The following is a 24,975-nucleotide window of genomic DNA, read 5'->3' on the forward strand; positions in this document are numbered from 1 at the left end:
TCAAGTCTAAGGACGCTTGCGCGAAAATTTTCCAGTCGATGGATTTTCTTTAAATTTTTACTGCAGTCAGATAATTACTTACTTGTGTCAGAAATGTAAAAAAAAAAAATTGGAGGTCACCGACTTCGTTTCAGAGATAAACTATGTGGAAAAATACCCTGATTTTGAAAAATTGGCGCGGGTAAATCAGCATGACCTACAGGGGTTTATTGTTAAAAACATCGAAGGATAATCGACGGAGGCAAACGATCTTAGTCATATTTTGTAGAAGTAGGTCTTTTGCGTAAATAATTCCAAATGTTATCAAGGTTTTCACAAAACTTAACCCTTCAAGAGGAATGTGCAACCGTCGCACAGATAAACGAAGAGCTCAAAAGAACAGAATTCGATGGTGCATTTTGCCAAAAATTCAAACTGCTAATCGATAGATTTTCGTCATTTTTTCGCTAAACGTAGAAAATCGGTAGACAAAATGATCTTTCAAAGGAAAAATAGGGATCACTGAACGTTCAAGATAGTTTAATCCAGGCAAAGCTATAGCAATGGCCATCTGCCCTATCGTTGTTCATTTTATTACTTAGCGCGCGCTCTCATGCATGACGTGGCGCGAAAATTTGCGTGCGCTTTAAGGATGCGCAGAAACAATTAGCGCGAACGTCCTTTAATAGACATCTAAGCTTGGCAAAAGTCAAAGGCTCTAAGTAAAGTTTGGATTGTTCAGATAAATATTCACATTGCCGAAAGAAAAGGAACTTGCACTAAACTCAAAGGAAATTTTGCAGCTAAATTGAAACTGCACACGTCATCTTATGTACGCACGGTTTGTTCAGGATGGCTCCATAGGAATTAGATAGGAATAGCGCGCGCGATATGTTATAATGATTTTTCTTTCATGAGACCTAAAACTGATCTTCAGTAAGGTAATTACGATCGTAATTTTAGTGGGCTTCAAAATTTGTTTTTTCTTTATTTTTTTTATTTTTTTATTTTTTTAATCTTCTGAGAGATAGTAGAAATATAATACTGTGTTTAGCGTGGAATCATTACACCGCAAAGACAGCACCGCGAATCGTCTGATACGTATAGTTAAGCCCTGTTCAGCGGGGTTTTCACTTGGTTGTGTTACCAAACACGAATACCCAGTGTTGGAATAATTCCTTTTCTTTTTTATTTTGGTTTTTTCTTCCCCATCCAAGGTGATATTATTCACTACAGAACTCAGAACTCTGTCTAAAGTTTTTCTTCTTAATTTCATCTTTTAATTTTCATATTTATTTATTTTTTTATTTATTTGCATTTGTCCATATTTATTTACAGTATCGTATAAATTATAGGGAAACGGATTGTTCGAATTCTTCTCAATTCTCCTGTCTGTTTCTCGCCTAAAAATTATAAGCAAGGCTTTTATCATTAAAAAATTTCATACAACCTAACAACCTGACAACTTAACCAGAAAGGGACTAAAATAAAACATACCACTTCTAGCCTAGATATCAGTTTTAATTTTTTTCTTTGACGATGATTTTTCCTCAATTGTTTGGTGATCTTCGTTGTAGGTGGGTGACGAGGCAAAGATGCCAAGAAATCGACTCGCAGATGGTCACAGGCCAGAGGAGGGAAAAGTAATGGGAGACAAAAGGGAACTGGACAACATCGCAGCTCCTGAAGGCTCTTGGGAATAACGTGGCGACTGAAAATCAAAGAAAGGAGAACATAGTTTATAGATATCAAGTTAATGCATTTTAGCTCAAATAATTTTTCGTTATACACTTTCTTAGCGTTATTAAAAGTATGGACGTTACTACAAGCCTTAATTTAGGGCCATGTTGGTGAATAGAGATTCAAATATTTTAGATGTGAAGTGCATATCATCTCAGTTGGAAAGTAAATAAAAGTAATTACCAGTGTTGCTTTCACTTTGCCTTAGCGTGGTTTATTTAAATGGCTATGGCTTTTTTAACTAGCTCCCCGCCTGAGTGAAGGTGGGGAAACGAGAGAACGAGAGAGTCTGAATTCTCTCTCTCTCTCTCTCTCTCTCTCTCTCTCTCTCTCTCTCTCTCTCTCGCCTCTCTCTCTCTCGCCTCTCTCGCCACGCCAAGAAATGTCTCGGTTATGCGAGCCAAATTGTTCATATGAATAAAAGTTGTACCCCCTGCCAGGGTTACCCTACCTGCCGAGGTGAGAACAACTCGCCCACCCGAGTTGTCTTGCCCCCCGACGGGCTCGCGATCTTCTTGTAAACGGTTGGTTAAATTTTGCAAAGAAATAAGTAAAAAGTTACCTCGGCCAGGCTAACTTGGGGGTGGGGGAGAGGGAGAATAGGAGGGTTGTCTCAGGTAACCGAGACCATATGAATGGGGCCTTTTAAAGGCGCGTTAAGTTAAAGTGTAACACCGCCGTTTAGCTCCGTAAACCTGCCGTGAAGCCCCCATTAAGGTGCCTTTTACGCTGAAGCATTTAAAGTTCTCTAAAGTCCAAGTGTGTGCAATAGCATGTTTTAAATTGAAGTAGGGTTGGAAGGTATGCAACAAACGACATCGCTGCATTTATCGACACTGCACTAAGCTGTCTTCTTGTAAACTTTCCGTACACCCGAACAACAACAAAACTAGAATTGTTACTGCACATGCAGGCGTTCCAAGCTCACGTCTCGGAAAAAGAGAAAAATTAATTATTGGACACGTACATATTTATTTATGAAGGTCCATGAAAGCGTCACGCGCTGTGTGAGTCTAAGGCGGAAAAAGCCCTGGTGACTGAGTTTGAATTGACGCGGTGTTAGGTTAGGCAAGGAACCGTCGAGAATGAACGAAAGATCTTCGATTCAGAGCGTTAATTATTCCGAAATATGAACAGTATATTTGTACGATTAGCACAACTAAGTCTGCCCTTGTACGTTCTCTGTGGGCGCGATCCATTCAACCAAAATTTCCGAGCTGATGTTTGAAAATTTCTCGGTGTCAAATGGATTGTGACGGGTTCGACCGGTCTCATTCCATTCCACTCACAAAACGAGTTTCGCGCCTGTTGGGTCACTGTTTGCTAAGGCAGTATGGCATAAACGCAATAAGGTGTAAATTTTAATGTCTGTTTAATTAATTCATTTCAATTAATCAATTAGCCTTGTGGAAGGGAGGCTGGGTTGGGTAGCTATAGGCACCCATGTGCATTACGCAAAATGTGTTATATTTACGTTGGTTTCATTGACAACATGGCAAAAATATATATGTGGTTTTGCAAATCGTATGCTATCCTTGTGATGCTCTTCTCTGCAGAACAAAAGCAATTTGCTCCAAACGCAAGCGCAGATAAGTTAGCGTCAAAGTCGACTATATGTTAAGTGAAGGATACATTTCATACAGGACTACCCACGAACGTGGAGTGCTTTTCCTTGTGGTAGAACATAACATGTGAGACGCATGCGTTCTAGCATTGCTGGTGTGATAAACTCCGTTCTCGAGTTCAGATGCACGCTTCCTTTATTATTTTTTGTCATTAACAATTATTTGCCAAAGGCGAAGTGAACATTGGCGAATATTCACCAATGTTCAGTATAATTTTCAGAGGTGAATATCAAGGACTACAAAATAACAGACTGAAAAATAAAAAACACGGACGCAATTGTTCGTGTGCATACACGTATGCAGTTGTAGTTTTAATAATAATAAGCTTACATGTACATCGATTGTCAATCAATTTACTCATTGAGTTCGGCAGTAAAACAAACGAGCGAAACACAACGAAAAATAAATTCATCCGGTACCTTTGTTTTACCGTTGCTGACTTCATTCACAGTTGTCATCATCGTCTAAAAATGAGTAGCTTTACTTTGAAGAAAACTAAATTTCGGTCAATCGATCTGACCTGCTGGCGATCAACGTAACCACTGCGTTTACGATTCTTAAAAGCCTTGAATACGAGTTCTTGAAAAGATTTTTGGTCCAAGGGCGACAGCAGTCGTTTTGAAAATTCTCCATCCTTTCAATTATCCTAGACTTAGCGTGATGTCTTTCGAAAAAATGAAAACTTCATTCAGCAACTGTCCGCCATATTTACGTGGGATATAATTTCGATTTAGCAAAGTCTCTTCCTTCGATACTTCTTGTTGAAACGCTCCTCAGTTGTATTACTTGATAGAATTGTGCATTAGTTTGACGGGGTTTCATTGCTAACTCCAAAGCTGGCAACAGAATAAGAATGCACTATTCCGTGACTCGACGTGGCTAGTTGACAATTAGATTAGGTCTTGTTTATCGGTGAAATGAAAGTTTGCCTTTTGAATAAAACAAAATCGTAAGGTTCCTCTTCGACTTTTCAGCAGATATGTTCCGGCTTTTAAGTTAGAAGTTTGCTTCATGACGTCTCATCTTACACTTAACTAAAATTCACATTGAAGCACGGTATCTTTTGATCCTTCTACTGGAAGTCACCGTTTGGAAAACCATATTATTCTGCCTATATATATATATATATATATATATATATATATATGTATATATATATATATATATGTATATATATATATATATATATATATATATATATATATATATATATATATATATGTATGTATATATATGTATATATATGTATATATATGTATATATATGTATATATATGTCTGAATTTATGAAAACCGTGTCAAATTTGGGGCAAAACTTTCGCGCCTGCCTGCCGGCAATAGCCCGCAGGGAGGCCTTTGCGGTGCTTGAAAAGCCAGGGGGGCTTCCGTCAAGCAGGGTGGGGGAAGATAGCCCTGGGACCTGGCTACCCGCTGATACCAAGCGGGGCTGCCAGGAGCTAACCCCAGGGGGGTGGGGTGGGTCACAGAGAGAGGCACATTCCTCAGTTAAAACTGCTCATTTTCTTTGCAGGACAGCCTTGGCCGGCAATGCCCTGCAGTCTTAGGGGCTGGCAGCCTGCCAGTCAGACACAAGCAAGTGGACTTTGATCGTAGACGTTGAAGTTCTATTTGTATTTTTTAAAAAATACTTATCACTAAAGACATGTTGTTGTGTGGGAAGGCACTTTTTCCTGCAACAACTGAGGTTGTAGGTGTTGGATCTAGGTTTTAGAATACAATGCCCTTTCTTGTTCTCTTTAGTTCTATAGGAAATGTATTGCTTATTTATTGCTTACTCTTAGATGTCTTGAGTCTTAGATAAAGAGGAAGATCTTGACATTTGCATTTTTCCGCGAATAATTTAATGTTGGATCCTACGTAATTAACTCGGTATACAATCATACAATGATCAACTAAGGCGGCTTATATTAAGGAATCTCTTATTCTGTGTTAAGCTTTCCTCAAATTCATTGGATTGACTTGTTCAATGTAATGTAATTTGGAATTTGTCTGAAAGATTAAAGATTAAAGATTAAATTCGCGCTTGACATTGCCTCTTTATGGATCAATCCTAAGTATATACTAAAAAAAAATTAGCATTACACGGTGTCTCGTACTACTCTTTATAACACCGAGGAATAGAAAAATATTTAATAGTTTGAAGCATTTTTCCACAACTTTGCACTGAAGCACATGTACATTCGCTGATCCGTACATAACCAGCCTCCTAACATATGTACATCTTATTTAGTGAGCCCTTTTATTGTGTAGCATCGCTTTATAAATTTAATTCTACCCTTAGAGCTCGAAATAAAAGGCATGAGTACGTTGCAGGTCAAAGGAGATAGAAATATTTCCAAAGAGCGAAAAGCTGGAAAAAACCGTGTTCAAATTAACCGGTGCTAAACGCCTAAAAGATAATAGGCAAACCCAACGAAATTGATCAGAGTTCGAAATAACGGAGAGAAGTTTCTTTCTTCGAGTTAGCCTAGTAGGGATTAAGTTAAACTTGCAACTTACACTACCCGCGTTGATCAGAAGTTCCAGGTGCAATCTGCCTTGATACTTCACTGAGAGATGGATTTGAGAATGGATGTCACGATGTTTTTTTTTTTTTTTCGCCTTTCGCGACTTCTTCGCGAAGAAATAGTTCAATTCCGCTAAAGTCATTTGGATTGGTCACATTCCATTGCAGCTCTGCAGCATCTAACGGGGTGGGGGTTTTCCAGCTGCTCGTATATTTTCTTACGATAAAGCGGTGTTTTTGGCAAAGTTTTGAATTGGCGATTATCAGTATCTTTTAGTCACCGTTAGGAAAGACAGGGAGTTTATCTTTTTTATATAACAAAGGGCTTGTAAGTGGTTTTCCTTTATTTAGGTGGGGCAGTAAAAACTTAGAATTTCAAAAGGTACCACCGTGTGCATTTATATTACAAGCTAACATTTTCCGATAAAATCATTCCTTCATATGTCCCATCTAAATTTCGTTTTTCGGCCTTTTACCTGGTGCCGCGAGTTAACTTTTATGTAATGCGTTAACTTGTACCCGGCCAACAGCATTGTTTTGGCTAGCACGCCTTCAAAACGTTCCGCGACAGTATGTTCTTTTCATCCTTAGTTAGCACGTACAATCTTTTTTTAAAAGAATATTGTTTTTAGGCCCAGGCTGAGTATTCTTATCAGTTTTCTGCTTATTCTAGGCTGAAAAAATTCTTGTGAATATTCCTAGATTAGATAAAGGAATACAAAGTCGAGTTTGCCGATAAAACTTCAAATTTTAGCTGATCTAATCTTTTCCCCTCTTCCAAGAGAATTCAGCATTAGGTTGATATACTATTCCATTTAAAAATTATCAGTACTGAAGTAAGAAGATAGTATATTTCGGGATGGTATCTTTAACCCCCAGGAAACGTATTTGTGCTTGTAGTATTCACAACGAAATGGCAAGGTGCCTGCCGGTTACAGTCTTTCTCTTTAGAATATTGAGGCTGAACTTTGCGAAATTTTAAGAATATTTTAAGCATGAACCCGAGGCTGCGATTTTGAAGCATGGCTCTGTTCTGTCATACACTATAATGTCTATATTCTAAGAATATTCACAATAATATTTTCAGCCTACAATCGGCAGAAAGACAAGAACATTCAGCCAGGAAAAAAAAACAATATCCTTATAAAAAAGGAGTGTAATGTCCCGTGTTTAATGCCCGTTTTATCTATATCTCGGCCAACCTAAAGCCTTCATTTTCCTCCGAAAGGTTTGCTTGTTTATTTCCAACTTAACGTTTCTTGCAACTGTGAAGTTCAAGAATGGCTTACAAAATCAGTATGCGTGTTTGCACAGGTCGAGCAATCTTTATTTGTTTTTGTTGAGGTTTGAATCCCTCGATACGGGGTTTCGCTGTATTTAAAATTGAAAGAGTTTTATATTAGTCAATTGTTTCTTTATCTCATGAGCTCACTTGTTTTGTTTATCTTACCAGCCAAGCTAAGTATCCACTCCGCACTATATAAATTGTAAGAAAGAATCGACGTCTCCGGAAAGAGATCATTCAATTGCATAAACGTGACCCATTGACCTTCCAAGTGTCAACACTCTGATAGTTCCTTATAGACGTCACCCAGAATCAGTACGTGTCTTAGTGAAGCAACTCCCAACAACTTCCAACGTAGATTAAGAAAAACGCTTTACGGCGAAGAATCGTGAACTTTCTCCGTTAAAAATGCAAATCACGTAGTCGAACGAATAAACAGATACATAAACGCACTCTAAAAGCAATGACAATTCACAAACTTAAAAATATGTTCCCAAAAGCACTCGTCTTGCAACTTGATTATCACAAGACTTTGCCCTGTCCAAAGATCTCAGCACAAGATAGCCACTATTCGAGGAAAATAAGAACCAATCTTCTCGGAATATACTGTGCAAATGAAGAAACTATTCACTGCTTCCTCTACGATGACAGTGTTGGTGGAGCAGGACCGAACGAGGTAATATCTTTGTTGAACAATCTACTCGAAAAAATGGAAACAAAATATGGCAGATTTGATCAGCTAACAATCTGGTGTGATAACTCTCCGGGCCAATTTAAAGAATGCTTCTTGTTTTTTTACCTCGATTACCTGGTGAAAAAGGGACAGTTTCTGATAATAGACCTCAAGTTTCTTTTAGAGGGACATTCCTACTCGATATGCGACAGGCGTTTTGGCTGTATTCAGAAGTTTTTTGACACAGTAGAGAGGGTTGAGTTACCACAAGAATGGGCAACTTTGCTGAAGAACAGTCCTTTAAAAAATATCGAGGTACACTGGGCAACTTTAAACATGATCAAGGACTATAAATCCTGGCTTAGGATGCAGTATATATCCAGGTGTGAGGGTCTAGATAAGGAGAAATTTGAAGTCAGAAGGTTAGCGTGGCTAAATTTTGGTTATGGAGAAGTCGCAGATTACGAGGGGAAATTGGAACTTGTACACCATCCTGAGACTGTGCTTATACGGTTTAATATTGACACTAAAGAGAAGCCAAGAATGGTTTCGTTCTACAAAAAAAAGCAAATGACAGAATTGAATTCCTATTTACTCGTACCTGCAAGACATGAACAGAGGCCTGTAAATAATCAAGTGAAAAAAGACTGTTTAAAGTTAGCGCGAAAATATTTATCTGAACGCGCACAAGCTTTTTATGCCTCACTAGCTTGTGAAGAAGACTCCTCAGATGATGAAAGTTAATAACTTTTATTATACTTTTTCTACCGAGGATGTTCACTTTATCCACAAACTTGAATAAATACACAATACTTTTTTATACATGTATTTGTGCCACTAGAACTGAAGTTACTGGCCATGGGGAAGGGTCTGGCTATTGGAATACAACGCCCACTCTTTGTCATTGTAGTCCCATAGTAGCTCTACTGTTTCTGGGATGTCATGCAGGGCGACAAGAAAAACCCTCGGATTTCTTGAGTTTTTGTTGGCGATGAAGGGCCTTACATTAGCGTTGTTCCTCGAGTGATTCAATGTTGCACCCCACGGTAATTCGCCCCTCACATTGCCTCTATATGGATCAATCCTAAATATAAATACAAAAAAGAGAACATTACACAGTGTTTCGCACTACTCTTTATAAAATGAGGAACAGAAAAACATTTCATTGTTTGATGCAGGTTTCAACAACGTAGCACTGAAGTACATGTACATACGTATATCCGTACCCAGCAAGCCTCCCAACAAATATGCATCTTATTCAGTGAGCCCTTTTTAGAGTGTAGTATCGCTTTATAAATTTATGTTAACGAGACTTGTGGCTCTTTTGGCGAACACTTAGCACGAAGGGCAAGCAAAGATGCAAATTGCGAGTTAAACGTACCAAGTGCTAGCGTTTTCAAGTGCCACTTGATTCATGGCACTCTAGAACAAGGAAATGTATCGCTTATGTCGGGAAGCGCTGTGAAATGTCACTCGTGCTTCATCAGTTAATGTTGCGTCGTGTTAAAACAAAATCCGCAGAATTTCATCAAGTAGCAGGAACGTACTATGGCAAACTTTGATTCAAATTAATTTCATTTTAAGCAGGAGCGTATAAGAAGGAAAGTTTCTTCAATTTTATATTGAAAATTCGACCATCGCACTGAGATATGATACTGCGAACTAACATAGCAGTGCGTGATGAAGTAGAAACAGTTTACGGTATCTGACTAGCTTTCCTGACGAATCACTGTAACACGGTCTACGCATGAAGAGGCCACCCATATGGCAGCAACATAGATTTAAGCTAGAACGAATAATTGTGTCTCATATTTTGAGTACTTTTTTAACGAATTTCCGTCTTTTATTTCGTGAAAAGATCTCATTCCTACCAACTTCTTATAACGCTTTTTTCTCCCGGAAAGTAACGATCCCTCGAAAGTAACCACAGCCCGAAAGTAAGAAGCTCCAAAGACTGCTAATTTCGAAAGTAACGTCGATCGTTACTTTCGGAAGTTTACGGTATCATACTAAATACTACAATGCTTCGTAAAAGATTTATGCAACGTTTTCTTTCCTTAAACGATGACTTCGCACCGTTTTACGCGCACGGTTAAGGGCTACAAAAATCCGTTTAATTGTTCTCCCACAATACAAATTGAACAATGTGAGATGTCTGAACTTCTTTTACGCGTTACTCGTACAACTGCTTCTAATGAGTACAGCTGGACAACAATAAGAACACCTAGAAATGAGGACGTGATTGGTGAGCAAAAACGGAAAAACAACTCCTTATTAGCTTGCATCTTGAGTCCTCATTTACAGTGTGTCATGTAAATGCTGTACGTAGACTTTGAAATTGCTTTTGTATCCTAAGCTCTGTCACCAATCTTGTAGTTTTCTGTTCAAAGTGGTCTATTTAAGAGCTAACCTACTATATATCTTATTATCTTGATTATAAAAAAAGCGTCTCTGTTTATCCCACGGAGTCGCCACTGAATAAATTGATATGTTCAAATTTCATTTCATTTCATTTCTAAACCAAACTACGTTAATTTTCCAATTTACCCCTGAATTTTCAATATAGTATACATAGCAAATTATAAAACAAATCTCAAAACACGCCTATGTACACACTTATAATAGCACTCACGCAATCTGGCGACCCGCACTCTCGAAAACCATGAGGGCGCAAACTTTCCCTTCCTCTCGGTAGATCTCCTCACGCCTCTTAACTTCTTCCAAAGTCAGCACTTCTCCTTCATATTCACATAGGACCTCGCACTTTTTAATGTCCCGCGAGGTGAAGGCGCATTTTCCCGCTTTTTTTACCGGGTCACTCGGCACACCGTGGAGCTTTAGAAATAAACATAATGTTCAGCATTCCGGCGACAGGTTAAATGTCCAGAAAGATAACACGAGATAGCTGATATTATGCATAACTGCTTACCTCAACTGGTGGAGCAGGTTTGGGGTTGAGGGACATATAATGCTGAACTCTCTCAGCCATTATACGCCCCCCAAATTCAACGGTTGACTCTCTCTTTGGACGCTGTAGGGCTATCCCCGTATACCCTCGAATGTTTCCACCAGCTTGGGTAGTTGATGCTATTGGCCATAGCCTCTGTTGGCCATATACAAGAACCGCTTTCTTAAATTGCTGATAAACACAAGGTAAAAAACATACAATGTTTAAATGCTGATAATGGTTCGTTCAATTTACATACATTTTTTCTCGATTACTATCATTCTTAACGACTTCGGAAACTGAGTTAAAATCGGGCCTACAATTACACAGGGCGGACATATATCTTAAACTGTTGAACTACTTGTACAAAGAACGAAGTAGGTAATCCGTAAAGATCAGCTACAGTTGGACTCTGCTACTTCGAACTCTCTGATGAAAAGAAACCCTCATCGTTTAGCTTATCTCTAGTTTAAAAGTCATAGCTCCTAGTATCAATAATATGTAAATAATAACCAGTCAAAAATAGTTCGTAACGCTTGTAATAAACATTTTCGTAAATCTTTCTCTAAGTAGTTGGATAGTAAGCTTATTGTATATTAATGGTATAATTAACAATTAGACCCGTAGCCTGCAAGGGCTACGGGTCAATAGCCCATGAGGCGAAGCCGAATGGGCTATTAACCCATGGCCCTTGAGGGCGAAGGGTCTAATTGTTTTAGTATCACCCAACTAGTCGGACAGAAAAGGCAACAATAAAGTTAGCAAATGCAAGTTGAAGAAATATTTGTTTGGGAATAAAACGAAAGAAAGCGTCATGCTCGATTGCGCCAATTTCGCTACTCGAGGACTATTACTAATAGTCCTCTACTAGCGTAGCCAATTAAAATGAAGGATTTGCATTAGTCTACTAGTTGGGTGATACTAATATAAAATAGATCGATGTGCGGGTTCATGCTGTTATTATATTTACGTTTCTAACTCAATTATTTTTAATTATAAAGTGTAGATGAAAGACAACTCATTTGACTTTTTGAAGCGCTTAATTTGCGTTAGCTAACCATCTGCAATAGCAGCTCGTTTTGTGTGCGATATCGCAGCGTGTTCAAATGGAGAGAGGATTATTATTGGAGCATGTACACACAACTTATAAACAAGAAAAGGTGATACCATGGTGAAATGAAGACCGAATCGTACCGAAAATAGTTACAACTTTAGGCTCGACAAAAATAAGGCCACCATAAATCGTCTGTGTAAACAGGCTTTAAATGAGCCTAAAGTTGAGGAGGTAATTGATAATTGGTAATTCTTTATTTATCGTGACAACTCCGCTTAGCTAAAAAGCTACTTTGCAGGAAGAACATTAAGGTCAAAGATTAAAGTACGATCACATTAGTTTCTCAACGGTGATCTGATATATGTTTCAATGTTGATATAGTTTTCAATTGTATCATTGTAGTCGGAAATAAAAGGGATTGGTACGTCGCAGGTCATGGGACACAAAAATCAATTCCAAAGAGCGGAAAGTTTGAAATAACCGAGTTCGAATTAACCGTTGCTAAATGCCTAAAATAACACCGGGGCACACCCAAGGGAAACAGATTAGAGTTCGAAAAAACGGGGAGTACAGTTTTTTTTCGGGTTAGCCTAGTAGGGATTAAGTTAAATTTGTAGGGTCCAACGGTAGTCACAATAGTTTAATGTAATCGGGTTCCAAGAATTTTAATACTTACCCTGTAAAAACTTCCCTTTTTCATGAGATCCTGAGTTTGCCCACGCGTACTGTCCTCTTCTGTCCACAATGAGACGACCCTGCAATATTCCTTAAAAATTTCTTCAGAAGAAACAAAACTTGTCTCTTCTGCCAAAGCAACAGATTTAAGGATAAACTCTTGTAAAAACGGACATTTTGCTGCTCGTTTGTGCTTAAGCATAACTCTTCTAACATTCGCAAATTTGGGCGGCATCTTTGCAGTGCTCCTACAGGTGTTTGTGAGCTGACGATCAAAGCGTTTTATTTATAGGTACTGAGATTTACCCATAAAAATCGTAGGAAACAACTGGTGCTGGCTGATTAGCCAATCAGAAACGCGAATCAGAAATTTCACTAGTGAAGAAAAATCAGCAACTGAACCGGAGCAATGAATTTTCACTAGTGATACTAGTAAAGATGCATACATGCCGTTGGTCTATCGTAGAGTGTTGTTTAGCCCAGAAAACAATAATTGCTATTTACAAAACTAAACAACAAATCAAATTGCTGGAAAGCTACTCGAGGAAAACGATTTAATGCTTCGAGGACGGTAGAAGATTTCTGTATGGGATGAGGTCGGGGTGGGGGTAGCGGAGGGGGGTTGTTTGCGCAACCTTGGCCAAAGTGGACGAAGCAATCAAAATGTACTTATTGATTGTCTGAGGCGTTTATTTAGGATAGTAGCAACTTTATGGACCTATGAAACATTCAGTGAAAACATTGACCTGTAAGCTTTCTTTTTTTTTTTTATTTATTTTCCTGTTCGGTGTTTACCATACAAAGTAACATCGGAACTCGTGCAAAAAAGAATTCAAAGGCGACGCGTCAGGAGACATATCTAGCAAAACCCGTGAGAGCGCTCTCCGCTATTGTCACCTTCTAAAAGCAACTCAATTGGATCATTTCTAATTTTGAATTTCTTGTTCAGCTTTGATTGAACCACCGACGTTTTCAAGTCGTTTTGTTTACTTTTTAATCTTGAAATATCCAAGTACCGATGAAATAAACAAATTACCAACGCAGCTGTTTCTAAATTGCTGTGAAGTTGCACACGGAAAGTCTCTATAAACATAAAAAGGAGAGCATTTATTATTGGAATGTTAGTTACAATTCTTAAGTTTGATTCCTGTAAACTGGAGGTATATTTCGTGACAAGGTCAATCAGTTGCCACCGCCTCGTATTTCGTTGACGGCCCGTCAGGATTTTTTTTTTTCGAACTCCGTCAGCAAATAAACGTGTCTACACACTTAGCCTAGTAAGTGTATAACAGCGAGGGTACTTGTAAAACAGCGAAGTACATGCGTATAGATAATTTGTCTGTGTAAATATTCCGCGAGGTTGAAGATATTAAGACCCGGTAAAGGTACCGACTTAGTGATGTCAGTCGAATGAGGGTCCTGTTAAATTTCTCAACTTCAGAAAGATTGTATCTATATTTAACACATTTTGGGATTTGGGTTTGAAGTTGAATGCATCAGTCTCTAATGATCAAGCTACAATAAATCAAAAACAGGAACAAGAAGTCCATTTCAATATAATTTTTATTTATTAAATGGCCTGTTGAACTTTTGTAGCGAGAATAGTTACATCGTATTTTAAGGAAGCGAATCTAGCCTCGCTTTCTCTTAAGTGAGACTGGCGTTGAGTTCTCAGCCGACAAATTTCATCTTCGGACCTGTGCCGCCCAGTTTTCCTCAATTGTTCCTTCAATTTATTGGAATTATTGTCGCAAGTTTGACAGGTATCTTGTCTCGCTTTTCTAAAACTAAGCATTTCCTTCAATTCACTGTTAAATATGTTTCTAAATGACGAAAAACTTCAAACTGGACCTTTATTGTTTCTTCTTAAACTGGTTGTCTTTAAATCTGGGTTTTCCTTGAGGAACTCAGACCACATTTGACGCATGGACACTTTTGAGTCAAAATACTTCTTAGCATTAGTTCGTGACTTCCGGTAATGGGATTCGCTTGCCTCGTATGAGCAAATAAAGTTTATCACCATGTTTTTCACGAGGGGCAAAAATTTTCTTGGCGTTCTCTGGCCCCTCTGGTCGGGTTCTACGGAAGGATTATCCAGATGAATTTTTTTCAGCAACACTTGTATCTTGCTTGATGACAATCCATAGCATTTTCTAAATGCGGTCCGACATACCTTTCCCAGTGGTGGTATGGTATAATTTACCCTCCGTTTTCCTCCTACGGTTACTCTTATTTCCATGAGCTTGGAAAAGAGGTAATTCTGTTCATTGTATGACTTTCGATAAACCGTGTTTCTTTGACCTCGTATAATAATTCTTGTTTAGAATGGATCTCTCCTCAAAAGGCAACCACTGTGACAGCAGGTCAAAAGTAGCCGATTTACATCTCTGAAAGCAGCATTTTTTCGTCTCAATATCGTTCGCCTATCCTTTGCCACGTAAGTCTTCTGGAGCTTGTGGCTGGTAACCAATTTCCTCCTTCCCTTTTCGACTGAACTCGCGATTGGATCACCATGGACAAAATACTGCCACGGCCTTGCGGAATCGAATTTGTATACAAGGTTGTTTAGGTCTTTTCCATCGCCATGGAGAGCGCCTGTTAGAATCGAGGGATTGTTGGCAGTCGTCATATTGTGAACGCAGTTTTGGCGAGCTTTCTGAAACGTAAAAAGCCGGCGTTTTTATTCTATGGCCTGACGTGACCGAACGAATGTACGAGCATTGTCCAGTTTGTTTACAAGCCTGACACGTCGACTGGCTGTCAAAAATTGCGAAATAGAACAGTCTGGAATCAGCCGTCAGCGAACACGCCCACCTATTTAACTCAGGCGAACACGTCCCTTATTTTCATCGCAAATATTCTGGAAAATATTACTTCCTTAAATTAAACCAAATCCATGTTTTGAAAAACAAATCTCCAACGAACTCGAAGGCAGAGGTATAATAATTAAACATTATACGAGGCTTGAATTACTTTCGCAACCTCTGGGGTGGACCACAGCCTGCTGTGAATATTTTTTTTCTTCTGTCGCCGATTTGCAGGAGAAAAGTTTGAAATACACTACAAAGTGGTACACCGCATTAATTATTAAATACTTCCCTCAACGGACATTTAATAAAGTTCTTTATTATATGGATGAACATGAACTAGTCCGCAATGAAAAACAAAAACTTCGTGAGCAGTCGATCTGCAGTCCATATTTTGTAATATGGACCGCTGAGAAGGACCGCCCACGAACCAATTACGGCAAATTGCGTTTTCAATTCATTCCGCAAAATAAAGAGTTTTTTTTTAAGAAGAAATCTTGTTACCTTCATACCACAAAAGCGACGCGAGAAACGTAAATAAATGTTTACCTTTCACGCGCTCGTTACCGGGAATGCCTATTCGGAGACGCATACTTGGAGAGGCGCATCAATTTATCAGTCCGATATTACATAGAAGCAAATCAGATAAAGTAGACTGTTCAACAGCCTCTCTATTTACGCACGCGAAAGAAAACGCGAGCGCGAAATAAAAAGCGAGATCCCTTTGTTCAAGTCGATTTTATGCGCGAGTTCGACGATAGGCTCGATTACCAGCCGCTGTTCGGGAAAGGAGCCTAGTTCGACGATCGAATAAAAAAACGTGAAAATAGAGGGCCGTGAACAGTCTAAGATAAATAGAAAACTTTTATATAGCAGTCTTATACACCGAAATCCAAAGTGCTTAACACCCAAGAAATTTATCAAAACCATCTCCATAGAGATAAACTATTTTGAGTGTTGTTTCTGACTATAGTTTGCCTGTGACTTTTCGCTCATACGCGGGAAAGACTGCGCGCAGGACTGGAAATTGGCGAACATGATAACTTCTGATTGTAAGCTCGTGGCGGTCAAATTAAATCGTGCTATGAAATGATACTTTTCGATGGTTTCACAAAGGTAACCACCTGAACGACGGCCATAATTCCATTCTATAAAGCTACACGGAATAGACTGACTTCAGGCGTGGATTATAAGCTCCCGTTTTAGCTCTGCTGGGATACCTGGACTGAGCGGTAAGTTTGCTTGCAATCTGATAATCTTTAGCTTATCTGAGTTATCGGCTTATGTTTTAGCAAAGAACTGGGTAAAAGCCTGGCGAAATTTCCTCCACTACTGAGTAATATACATCCTGGGATATAATTTTCAGCCTAAATGTGTTAAATGCAAGGCGAACCGAGGTGGAAAAACCGCGAATCTTTACTACCGAAGCCCGAAGCCTGCAAAATTGTTGTCAAATGAGTCAGAGCTGTCGCCAATGAAATACTTCTTTAACCACGTTCTTTGTCTGAAGTTACAGAAAGCAGGAATGGCCATCATCCGATTGTAGCTGTTGTTGAGAATTACAAATGTCAAAAAGTGAGTTTGAGCGTTGAATAGTAGTGACACATGCTAAGTTGTTACCGTTGAAACCAATTATCCGTAAGGGTACAGTTGAACCTTTATTTTCGAATATAGTTTCCTGTATGTTCGCTATAAAGCTAAGTTGTGAAAAACGGCCTTCGTAGCTTTCCTCGGCATAATGCTCAGTTAGGCTGACATATTATTATGATTTTAAAAGATAAAATAAGTTGTCACTACAGCTGATTTATGTGAGTTTCAATCCTTCGTCAGCTAAGAATGAACAGAATGAAGTCGTGAAATATTGGCCAAGCTTATTTTGGCCCGTCTATTTTCTACACGTTTATCACTAGAAATAAATCGATAAATGTATACCCTCTTGATTTAAAAGACCCCTTAATTAAGCAATTTCCCGTTCGTTTTGCTATTGAGTGACCCGGCCTAGTAATTGGGCAACTATAATAAGCTAAGTTTAAATTTAAGCTTAAATACGGGTTATTCAACGATCACGGACGTTACATTTGCACGAATATGGCAAGAGAAAAAGCATTAAAAAAGATACAAAAAAAATCATTCCCTCTGACTTAAATTCTTTATGACAGATAGAGAAGAGTTGCATGTTTAGTTGAGAACCCGTCAAATTGACTCTTTTCCAAAAAAAAAATATATTGAAGCTTAAATAAATGGAGCTTTCATGGACGTTTAACAGCTGAGTCAACCAAGTTCTCAAGTGCAAATCTTAAACCGTAATTTCCTGTGAATTGTGAAAACATAAAAACCATTGATATTGTTTGTTTAGGTACAAGGTAACACTTAAATTATGTACTGATAAATATTTCTTTCAATTGGTGCTTTTTATTTGATAATAAAACATTGTCATGGACGTCACATTCCAGATCATGGACTTAATACAGTGTTTCAAAAAGAAAATGAAATTAATGATGTTGAAAATATAATTTCCCTGTTCCTTCTTGACTTTTCCCACATTTATTAGAAAACTGGCCAAATGAAGCAAATATCAATCGGTTCAAGCAGCTTGTAAAGACATACAATGTTATGTTTAGCTTTTTATTGATATCTGGTTAGCTATTTTATTTGAAATTGTACCATGTTTTGTACTTTTTAGTAATCATTGCATGGTACATCTACGTCTTTAAAGATTAATTTTAGTTTCATTTTTATGATGTAAACCATACTTAAAAATTTCATGGAAAGCTGCACTATTAAATTTTTTAATATTAGGGCCTGTTTACAAGGAGAGAGGGTTACCTTAGAAGGCGGGTTACCCTAGCACTCACACATTTCCTTTTTTTTTCTTCATGTTTACAAGGCAGCTAGGGTAAACCCAGTAGGTGGGTTACCCTATCTACGTGCTAGGGTTACCCTGGCAGGCGGGTTAATTTTTTCCCTCTGTAAACACTCCAGGTAGGGTTAACCCGCCTACCCCGATTAACTTTCTAATTGTTTCCAGGCCCTTTGAATATAACCGTGCATTAAGTTCTCCCCGGTTGTAGGGTTACCCAACCTGTAAAATTTTGCTTGTAAACCCGGGCTATCTTTTGCCTTGCAGTTAGGTTTAACCCGCTCGCTAGGGTAACTCTCCCTCCTTGTAAACAGGCCCTTATTATTATTATTATTATTATTATTATTATTATTATTATTATTGTTATTATTATTGTTATTATTATTACTATTATTATTATTATTAGAAAAGGTTTTTCTAAAAAACTGCATTGTTTCAAGCTCTTTTTGAACATAGCTAATTTGATCTAGAATGGATAATAAGTTACTAGGTCTTTTGTTGAGAGTATGTTTGCATGGTTTCAGATTAATAACCTTTGTTCAGTTCCAAATTCTTAAACTTAAGAGACAAACACAAGTCTTATATTCAATGACATTAAATTTTAATCACAGAGCTATAATGACCATTTGTTGTGTTCACTTCAAAAGAGGAAAAAAACTTACGCTAATTACTGTGATGATCAATCATGTCTTCATACTTTGACATTTTGTTGACTATTACATGTATATTATTGTGTTGTTGCTATTATTATTATTCTACTTATTATTATTATTATTATTATTATTAATTCAACGGTAATTGCTCGAGTTCTAAGTCCTAATTTTTTGTTGAACAAAAAACTAACTTTTAGAACCAAGCTTTTTGGGCAATTATTACGAAGCCTCTTGCATTTACTGTTGTTCATGATATATTACATCCATGAATGTAACATTCATGACAAATTTAACGGCAAGTTTTTTGAGTGACCTTTTGGAACTGATAAGTTTTGTTGCCACAGATGTATGTTACTTGGTCAAGTAATAAAAAAAAACATCTAGTATGTTATTTTTATATCGGACTTAGATACAAGCCATGAGAAAAAACAAATTGCTCTAAATTACAGGGAATACTTTACTTGACATCCATGACAAAATTTTTGGCAGTTACACATTTCTTTAAGAATAAGTAAGATGAAAATACTTTGGTTCTAACCTGGACATTTAATATTACATTTAATGTGTACTAAACTCAGTTGTTTGACTTATGGTTAAAAGATTATTGCATCCATAATGCCAAAATACAAGGAGTCTATTAGTAGTCCCTTAGTTTGGGGAGCCCCCCCCCCCCCCAACCCCTCAGTAATGCATGATGATTTTTAAAACAGCAGTCCTTGTGCATTTTGGCTATGGACTTAAAATCCTAGAATAAGGTATTTTTAAAATGGTCCTTTCCTTTATTCTCATGTGGAATGGGCCATACATACAAGAAACTTTAATAGAAGCAGCAAAAAGAAACAAAATAAACTTGAGTGTAAAAGAAAACTGAGAAACACTCATCCTTTGTATTTCAAGTTCAAAACACACAAAATTTGTTAATTTTATAATGATAACATTAATTTCCAGCTAAGAAAATACATTGTGTTGCACTGTGCACCTGTTCATTAAAACTGCTCATTTTCTTTGCAGGACAGCCTTGGCCGGCAATGCCCTGTAGTCTTAGGGGCTGGCAGCCAGCCAGCCAGACACAAGCAAGGTGGGTGAGTAGGCTGTGTGTTGACAGAGTGCCTGTGGTTGATCGAGTGAAAAAGACTGTGTATTTTCTTGGAAAAGTGTCAGGGTGGTTGTGTTGAAATTAGCACGGTTTTCATAAATCCAGACATATATATATATATATATATATATATATATATATATATATATATATATATATTTCACGTTTATATTCCATTTACCTCCAGCAGTGAGTTAAAAAATACTCATCTTTAGGCGAATAAAAAGCTCTGTAATTATAAGATGTGATATTTTACTATCTCTTTACGGATGCGAAAACGTTTTGGGACCTTCGAGAAACTGAACCCTGGTGCATTATACTGTAACATAGTGACCTTTAACACTTTAATATGCTCTGGCAGCTTTATGGCATAAACTCAACCACTTTAAACATTATTTTTAATGCTTCGAAATATCACCTACCTGTGTTAGTGAAATAGCGTTAAATTTAAATATCTTAGATTATTAGATTGACACTTATTGTTTGATACAGCAGCTCTAAGGTTTCATCATAGAAAGGAAAGGCTATGTTTACATACATGTAGTACCAGAACAATAATTTATTAACTTATGTTGCGTGATGGGAACTATGGTACTAGATAGGCCTTTCCATTTCAACAGACCCCTATAAATTGTGGTTTTTTTGTGTTTTTTTTTTACATTTTATCACAAAAACAGCAAGTAAAATTTTACATCTTCACCAGTCTGAATACTGTTTACAGTAAATGTTTGTACTGTTTGGATTCCATACATTTTTGGGAAAAAAGAGGAAACTGTGACTTTATAAACATAGCCTAAAAGATGTCTGAAGCCTTAGTTTATGTTATGCAATATAGTATGCCTTTGGCATCAAGGTTTTATGGTGAGTTTAAAATGTCAATCTCTATCTTGTGGTAAACGTTTTTTTTTTTCCTATTTTCTGTTATTTCAAAATAACAATTCACTCTATGAAAAAAGTTGATCAATACTTCACACATACATGGTACTAATTTTTATAATCAAGTAAAGGTAAAGTCTGTATAGGAGCCACGTGGCCTAACAGCCTTGGGCTTATCCTGCTTTCTGTCGCATGAAGTGACTAGGAGTATTTCTACTCCCCCCTGGATGAGATGCTAGTCCATCGCAGGATTACCCCAACATTAAATTCGCCATTTATACACCTGGGTGGAGAGGCACTGTCAGAGTGTCATGCCCAAGAACACAAGAGAATGCTCTGGTTAGGACTTGAGTTCGGATCGCTCGATCCTGAGTTGAGCGCATTAACTATGAGGCCATCGTGCCCCCCACATTTTTCATAAAAATAATCAAGGCTAATTTAATCCTACAATAATTAGTAAGAAAAAACAGTTTATTCATTCATTTTATGACAAAGTTATTATCATTTTGTTACATTTGACTTTGTGAATTTAGTATATATTTAAGACAGTTATCCATTCGCAAACAATTTTAATTTAGTAATACGCATAAATTGCAAAATTTTTACTAGTTGTAGCTGACATCAGTATAGTTCTTAATCATTTTATCATTTACAAATTGGATAGAGCTGAACTTGACATGGTTTCGCACAATCTAAAAAAGGTCTTAAACTTTAGTCTTCTTGAAAAGTGCTTGAATTCAGTCAAAGGAGCTCAGTCATGGTATTTTGAAATTTTTTGGCCATGCACAAAATTACATTTAAGTCATCTTGTTATGGATAGAAAGAAAAAGAAACATGTTTTATTTGTTACAATATACATTGTAAACCTTATTCATGACTTATAAAAACTATTTGAATTTTATCGAGTTTTTACTTATTGCAAGAAATTTCTTATTCTGTATTTGTATATTTTCTACTATTATCATTAAGATCCACAGATTTGATTACAGTATAACAGTACATTCCATGCATTTTTCTTCAAGTCATTTATCGATAAGGGTTTCTGCCTTCGTTTTTCGATGTACATGCTATTTACAGGCTCCTTTTTCAATTTCCATGTTATTTACAGGCTCCCTTTTTTGATTTCCATGTTATTCTCAGGCTCCCTTTTTCCATTTTCATATTATTTACAAGCTCCCTTTCTCAATTTACATGTTATTTGCAGGTTCCCTTTTTCAATTTACATGTTCTTTACAGGCTACCTTTTTCCATTTTCATATTATTTATAGGTTCCCTTTTTCAATTTACATGTTATTTACACGCTTCCTTTTTGGATTTCCATGTTATTTACAGGTTCCCTTTTTGATTTACATGCTATTTAAAGTATTTTGGCAACCTCTCTGTATTAAATTTACAAAAAAAAGTTATTTCACAAGAAATTTACAGGCTATTTAAAGCATTTGCAGGAACAGTTTACATGTCATTTACATGATCTTAGCCCTTTGCTTTAAAAAATTTACAGTGTTTTCTCCATCATTTACATGTTTGACTTGAAAATGTACATGTTGTTTGGAGCCTCAAAAACATGTAAAAGAGAAAAATCATGTAAATTATTCTTTACGGTCTCTTTTGGATTATTTACATGTTAATTACATGTTATTTACATACTCTGTAAATTTTCAACTTTTCCCGTGGATCTCTCTGTTTTTAGATACAGATTAATTAAAAATGGCTTTGCGGGCCCGAAAAAAGATTCCAGGACTTTCGAGAAACGGGACGTCTGCAAATTATGTGAAAACTTTTTTAGTTCTCTCAACTCAAATTTTTGTTGTAATACTCTATTCTGACACTGGATTACTAAGAACTAAGAGGAGTCACAAAATTTTTTCATGTCTGATTTTCGTTTTTTTTTCTTTATTTAGGTAAAGGTCTCCGAGGAGGCTCCGCCCAGGTCAGCGGCTACCTAACCACCTTTTTTCTTGGTGTGCTTGGGAGCCTGGCCCTCACAGCATAAATGGGACTTCCTGGCTGCTTGCTTAGCTGTTGCTAACTGGAATCTTTTGAATTTTTATTAATTGAAATAATATCTGTAAACTTCCCACAAGTTAAAGTCTTTACACGCTTAATTCGATGATTTATGAGCTGGACTTCACTAATTCAGTTAAAACCTGTTTTGATTTCATAAAAGACTTGTAAGGCCCACTAATTTCGGCAATACTGGTTAAGCTCAAAACAGGAAAAACACTATTTATTTTTAAGACAAAACATCTACATATCGAAGAGAAGACTTGTATATGACAAATTTCTCAAGTCTCTGTTTGGCTCATGAACGCTATGGAAATATTTTACATTGCTATGCTGTTTGTTTACAAATATTTTCATGGCTGTGTACAAATATTTTCATTGGATGAGTTTGGTTTCCGAGCTTCTAACCAAAGGAAACGTCTGTTTTAAACTAGCATTTCGTTTTTTAAAGTGTATTTATGCAATTAAAAGTCTCATTTCGAAAGTTTGGGTCTGCAGATGTGTTTCGCACCAGTCCGCAAAACGAAAAGTTGTAACACTGTAACGAGTTTCTAAAGCCAGTGTTGTGGTGCGTCGGCGTGCAAGTTAAACACTAAGCTGATTAAGCTTAAGTGGTAAAGATCGTAAAGTAACCACGGTAACGTGTTTCTGAAGCCGACTTTTCGAGAGTTAGCCATTTGTCACAGGAAATCAGCCACGTTTCCAGGCTCTCTCTCCTGTGCCTCACTTGTCGTTATAAGAGGTAGAGGAGAGAAAGCCTGGGAACTAGGATAACCCTTTCAAGCCAAAAGGTACACCAGGAAAATGTCGTTTTTAAGCCTTAAATCAGTTTTTTAGCTGCCATGACGCTAAATGGGCCTTAATTTTACCGAAAAAGCTATTTTTTCCCGAACGGAGAGATTTCCCAAGATTAGGGCCAAATATGTAGAATATTTCAATTTGGTGCATGCGCATCAGCCAAAATTTGGACTTTTTTGCGATTGCCTGTTCCGAAATTTTTTCTGACCTTTTTCCTTTCCTTTTTCTTGGCCCTTTCACTCTCGCTACCCTTTCCGTCTCACATTCTTTCGGGCTGTCCTAAAAAGTTGGGTGTTAATTATGGGCAAAGCCTGGAAATGGGACCTTGATCAATTATACGTATAATTATAGGCACCAAAACCGATAACGTTGTTTTTCAATTTGCTACGTCAAAATGTCATCGATTTCAAAAAACGACTGTTGCGCCGGTAGATCTATCCTAGCTTTACCATTTGCTTATCAAGGATATCTGGTGACATTTAAATTGATGACGTCAATGGCAGTACAAGGAGCACGACCATTAAGTGGCAATATATGGCTACTTGGGCGTCAAAGGGTTAAAAGAAGAAGGATTACGTCACATGCTCAAGATTTTGAGCATGTGACGTATTCATTAAGATATGTACTCAACGTTTTGGTCGCGGTTAAAAGGTATGACTCGAAAGGACCTCACTAAATATTCAAAACAATGACGTCAGACGATGCGTCCCGAAGAAGTGGTTTTTTTGAGGAAAGAAACCACCACTGATTTGACAACTAATTACCAATGATGGGTAAAGCTGATGAAGGTTGGTAGATAACAGAACGACAAATTTACAAATATTAGCCAGCTTTATCAAGATGCACCCGTGAGATAGCCCCTTTAAACTTAAGTGAACTTTAGTTCACCTCTCGTACGATGTAGGTCGGTAAACTTGTGTAACTGGTAACACACAATGAAAAAAGGCCTCAGTTATTTTTTGTCCCTGAAAAAGAGGCGTTTGTTAACATGAATAAAGAACTTCACCGCAAAGATCAAGTCAAGGAATCGCTGTGTGGAGTTTTAAAGCTACATTCCTTTCTAGGTACTAGAGTAAATTACAGGGACATGTATTATCTAAAAATCGTAAAAATGAGGCTAGACAGGCCGTGGTGATTTTTTCCATACAAATCTTGTAAATTTAGATAACTCACAGCTTTACCATCTTTAAACACGTACCGAAATGTTTCAGTGTATATATGTTATTTGCCAGCTGGGAGGTCCGTATGGTGAAAAACTGTGACCGAGGCAGCATTTTGAAGCCCGAGGTCACAGTTTTTCACCATACGAACCGACCGCAAGCCGGTAAATAACATGTTTATTTTTTTTTCCTGCAGTAAATTGGTTTTACAGATTAC

General features: G+C 37.4%; 2 protein-coding genes and 1 pseudogene across 2 annotated transcripts; 1 reads left to right on the top strand and 2 right to left on the bottom strand.

Moving 5' to 3' along the window:
- Window positions 1-7,551: 7,551 nt before the first annotated feature.
- Window positions 7,552-8,648, top strand: LOC149095614 (uncharacterized). The gene has a single exon (XM_089281814.1). It carries the CDS (start codon window positions 7,619-7,621, stop codon window positions 8,570-8,572), a length of 954 nt encoding a protein of 317 aa, XP_089137940.1. The 5' UTR covers window positions 7,552-7,618; the 3' UTR covers window positions 8,573-8,648.
- LOC149095615 (uncharacterized) lies at window positions 8,560-13,723 on the bottom strand. Its single transcript, XM_089281815.1, has 4 exons — window positions 12,506-13,723; window positions 10,758-10,967; window positions 10,461-10,663; window positions 8,560-8,912 (listed from the first exon to the last, which is right to left on the bottom strand). The coding sequence occupies exons 1-4, from the start codon at window positions 12,737-12,739 to the stop codon at window positions 8,678-8,680; spliced, it is 882 nt and encodes a 293-aa protein (XP_089137941.1). The 5' UTR covers window positions 12,740-13,723; the 3' UTR covers window positions 8,560-8,677.
- Window positions 13,724-14,049: 326 nt separating this feature from the next.
- On the bottom strand, window positions 14,050-15,462 carry LOC149095616 (uncharacterized; annotated as a pseudogene).
- Window positions 15,463-24,975: the final 9,513 nt, after the last annotated feature.

This window comes from Orbicella faveolata, unplaced genomic scaffold (assembly GCF_042242905.1).
Source record: "Orbicella faveolata isolate gen_17 unplaced genomic scaffold, um_ofav_v1 contig_5, whole genome shotgun sequence".
In the NCBI taxonomy this organism is placed as follows: Eukaryota; Metazoa; Cnidaria; class Anthozoa; order Scleractinia; family Merulinidae; genus Orbicella; species Orbicella faveolata.

What these genes read in the sequence shown, in the direction of transcription:
- LOC149095614 (XM_089281814.1), top strand. Translation starts at nt 7,619, where the DNA reads ATGACAATTCACAAACTTAAAAATATGTTCCCAAAAGCACTCGTCTTG.
- LOC149095615 (XM_089281815.1), bottom strand. Translation starts at nt 12,739, where the DNA reads ATGCCGCCCAAATTTGCGAATGTTAGAAGAGTTATGCTTAAGCACAAA. An exon ending in AAAAGGGAAGTTTTTACAGG is followed by an intron (nt 10,968 to 12,505) that starts GTAAGTATTAAA and finishes TGTGTTTATCAG; the next exon opens with CAATTTAAGAAAGCGGTTCT. An exon ending in AGTGCGGGTCGCCAGATTGC is followed by an intron (nt 8,913 to 10,460) that starts GTGAGTGCTATT and finishes ATTTATATTTAG; the next exon opens with GATTGATCCATATAGAGGCA.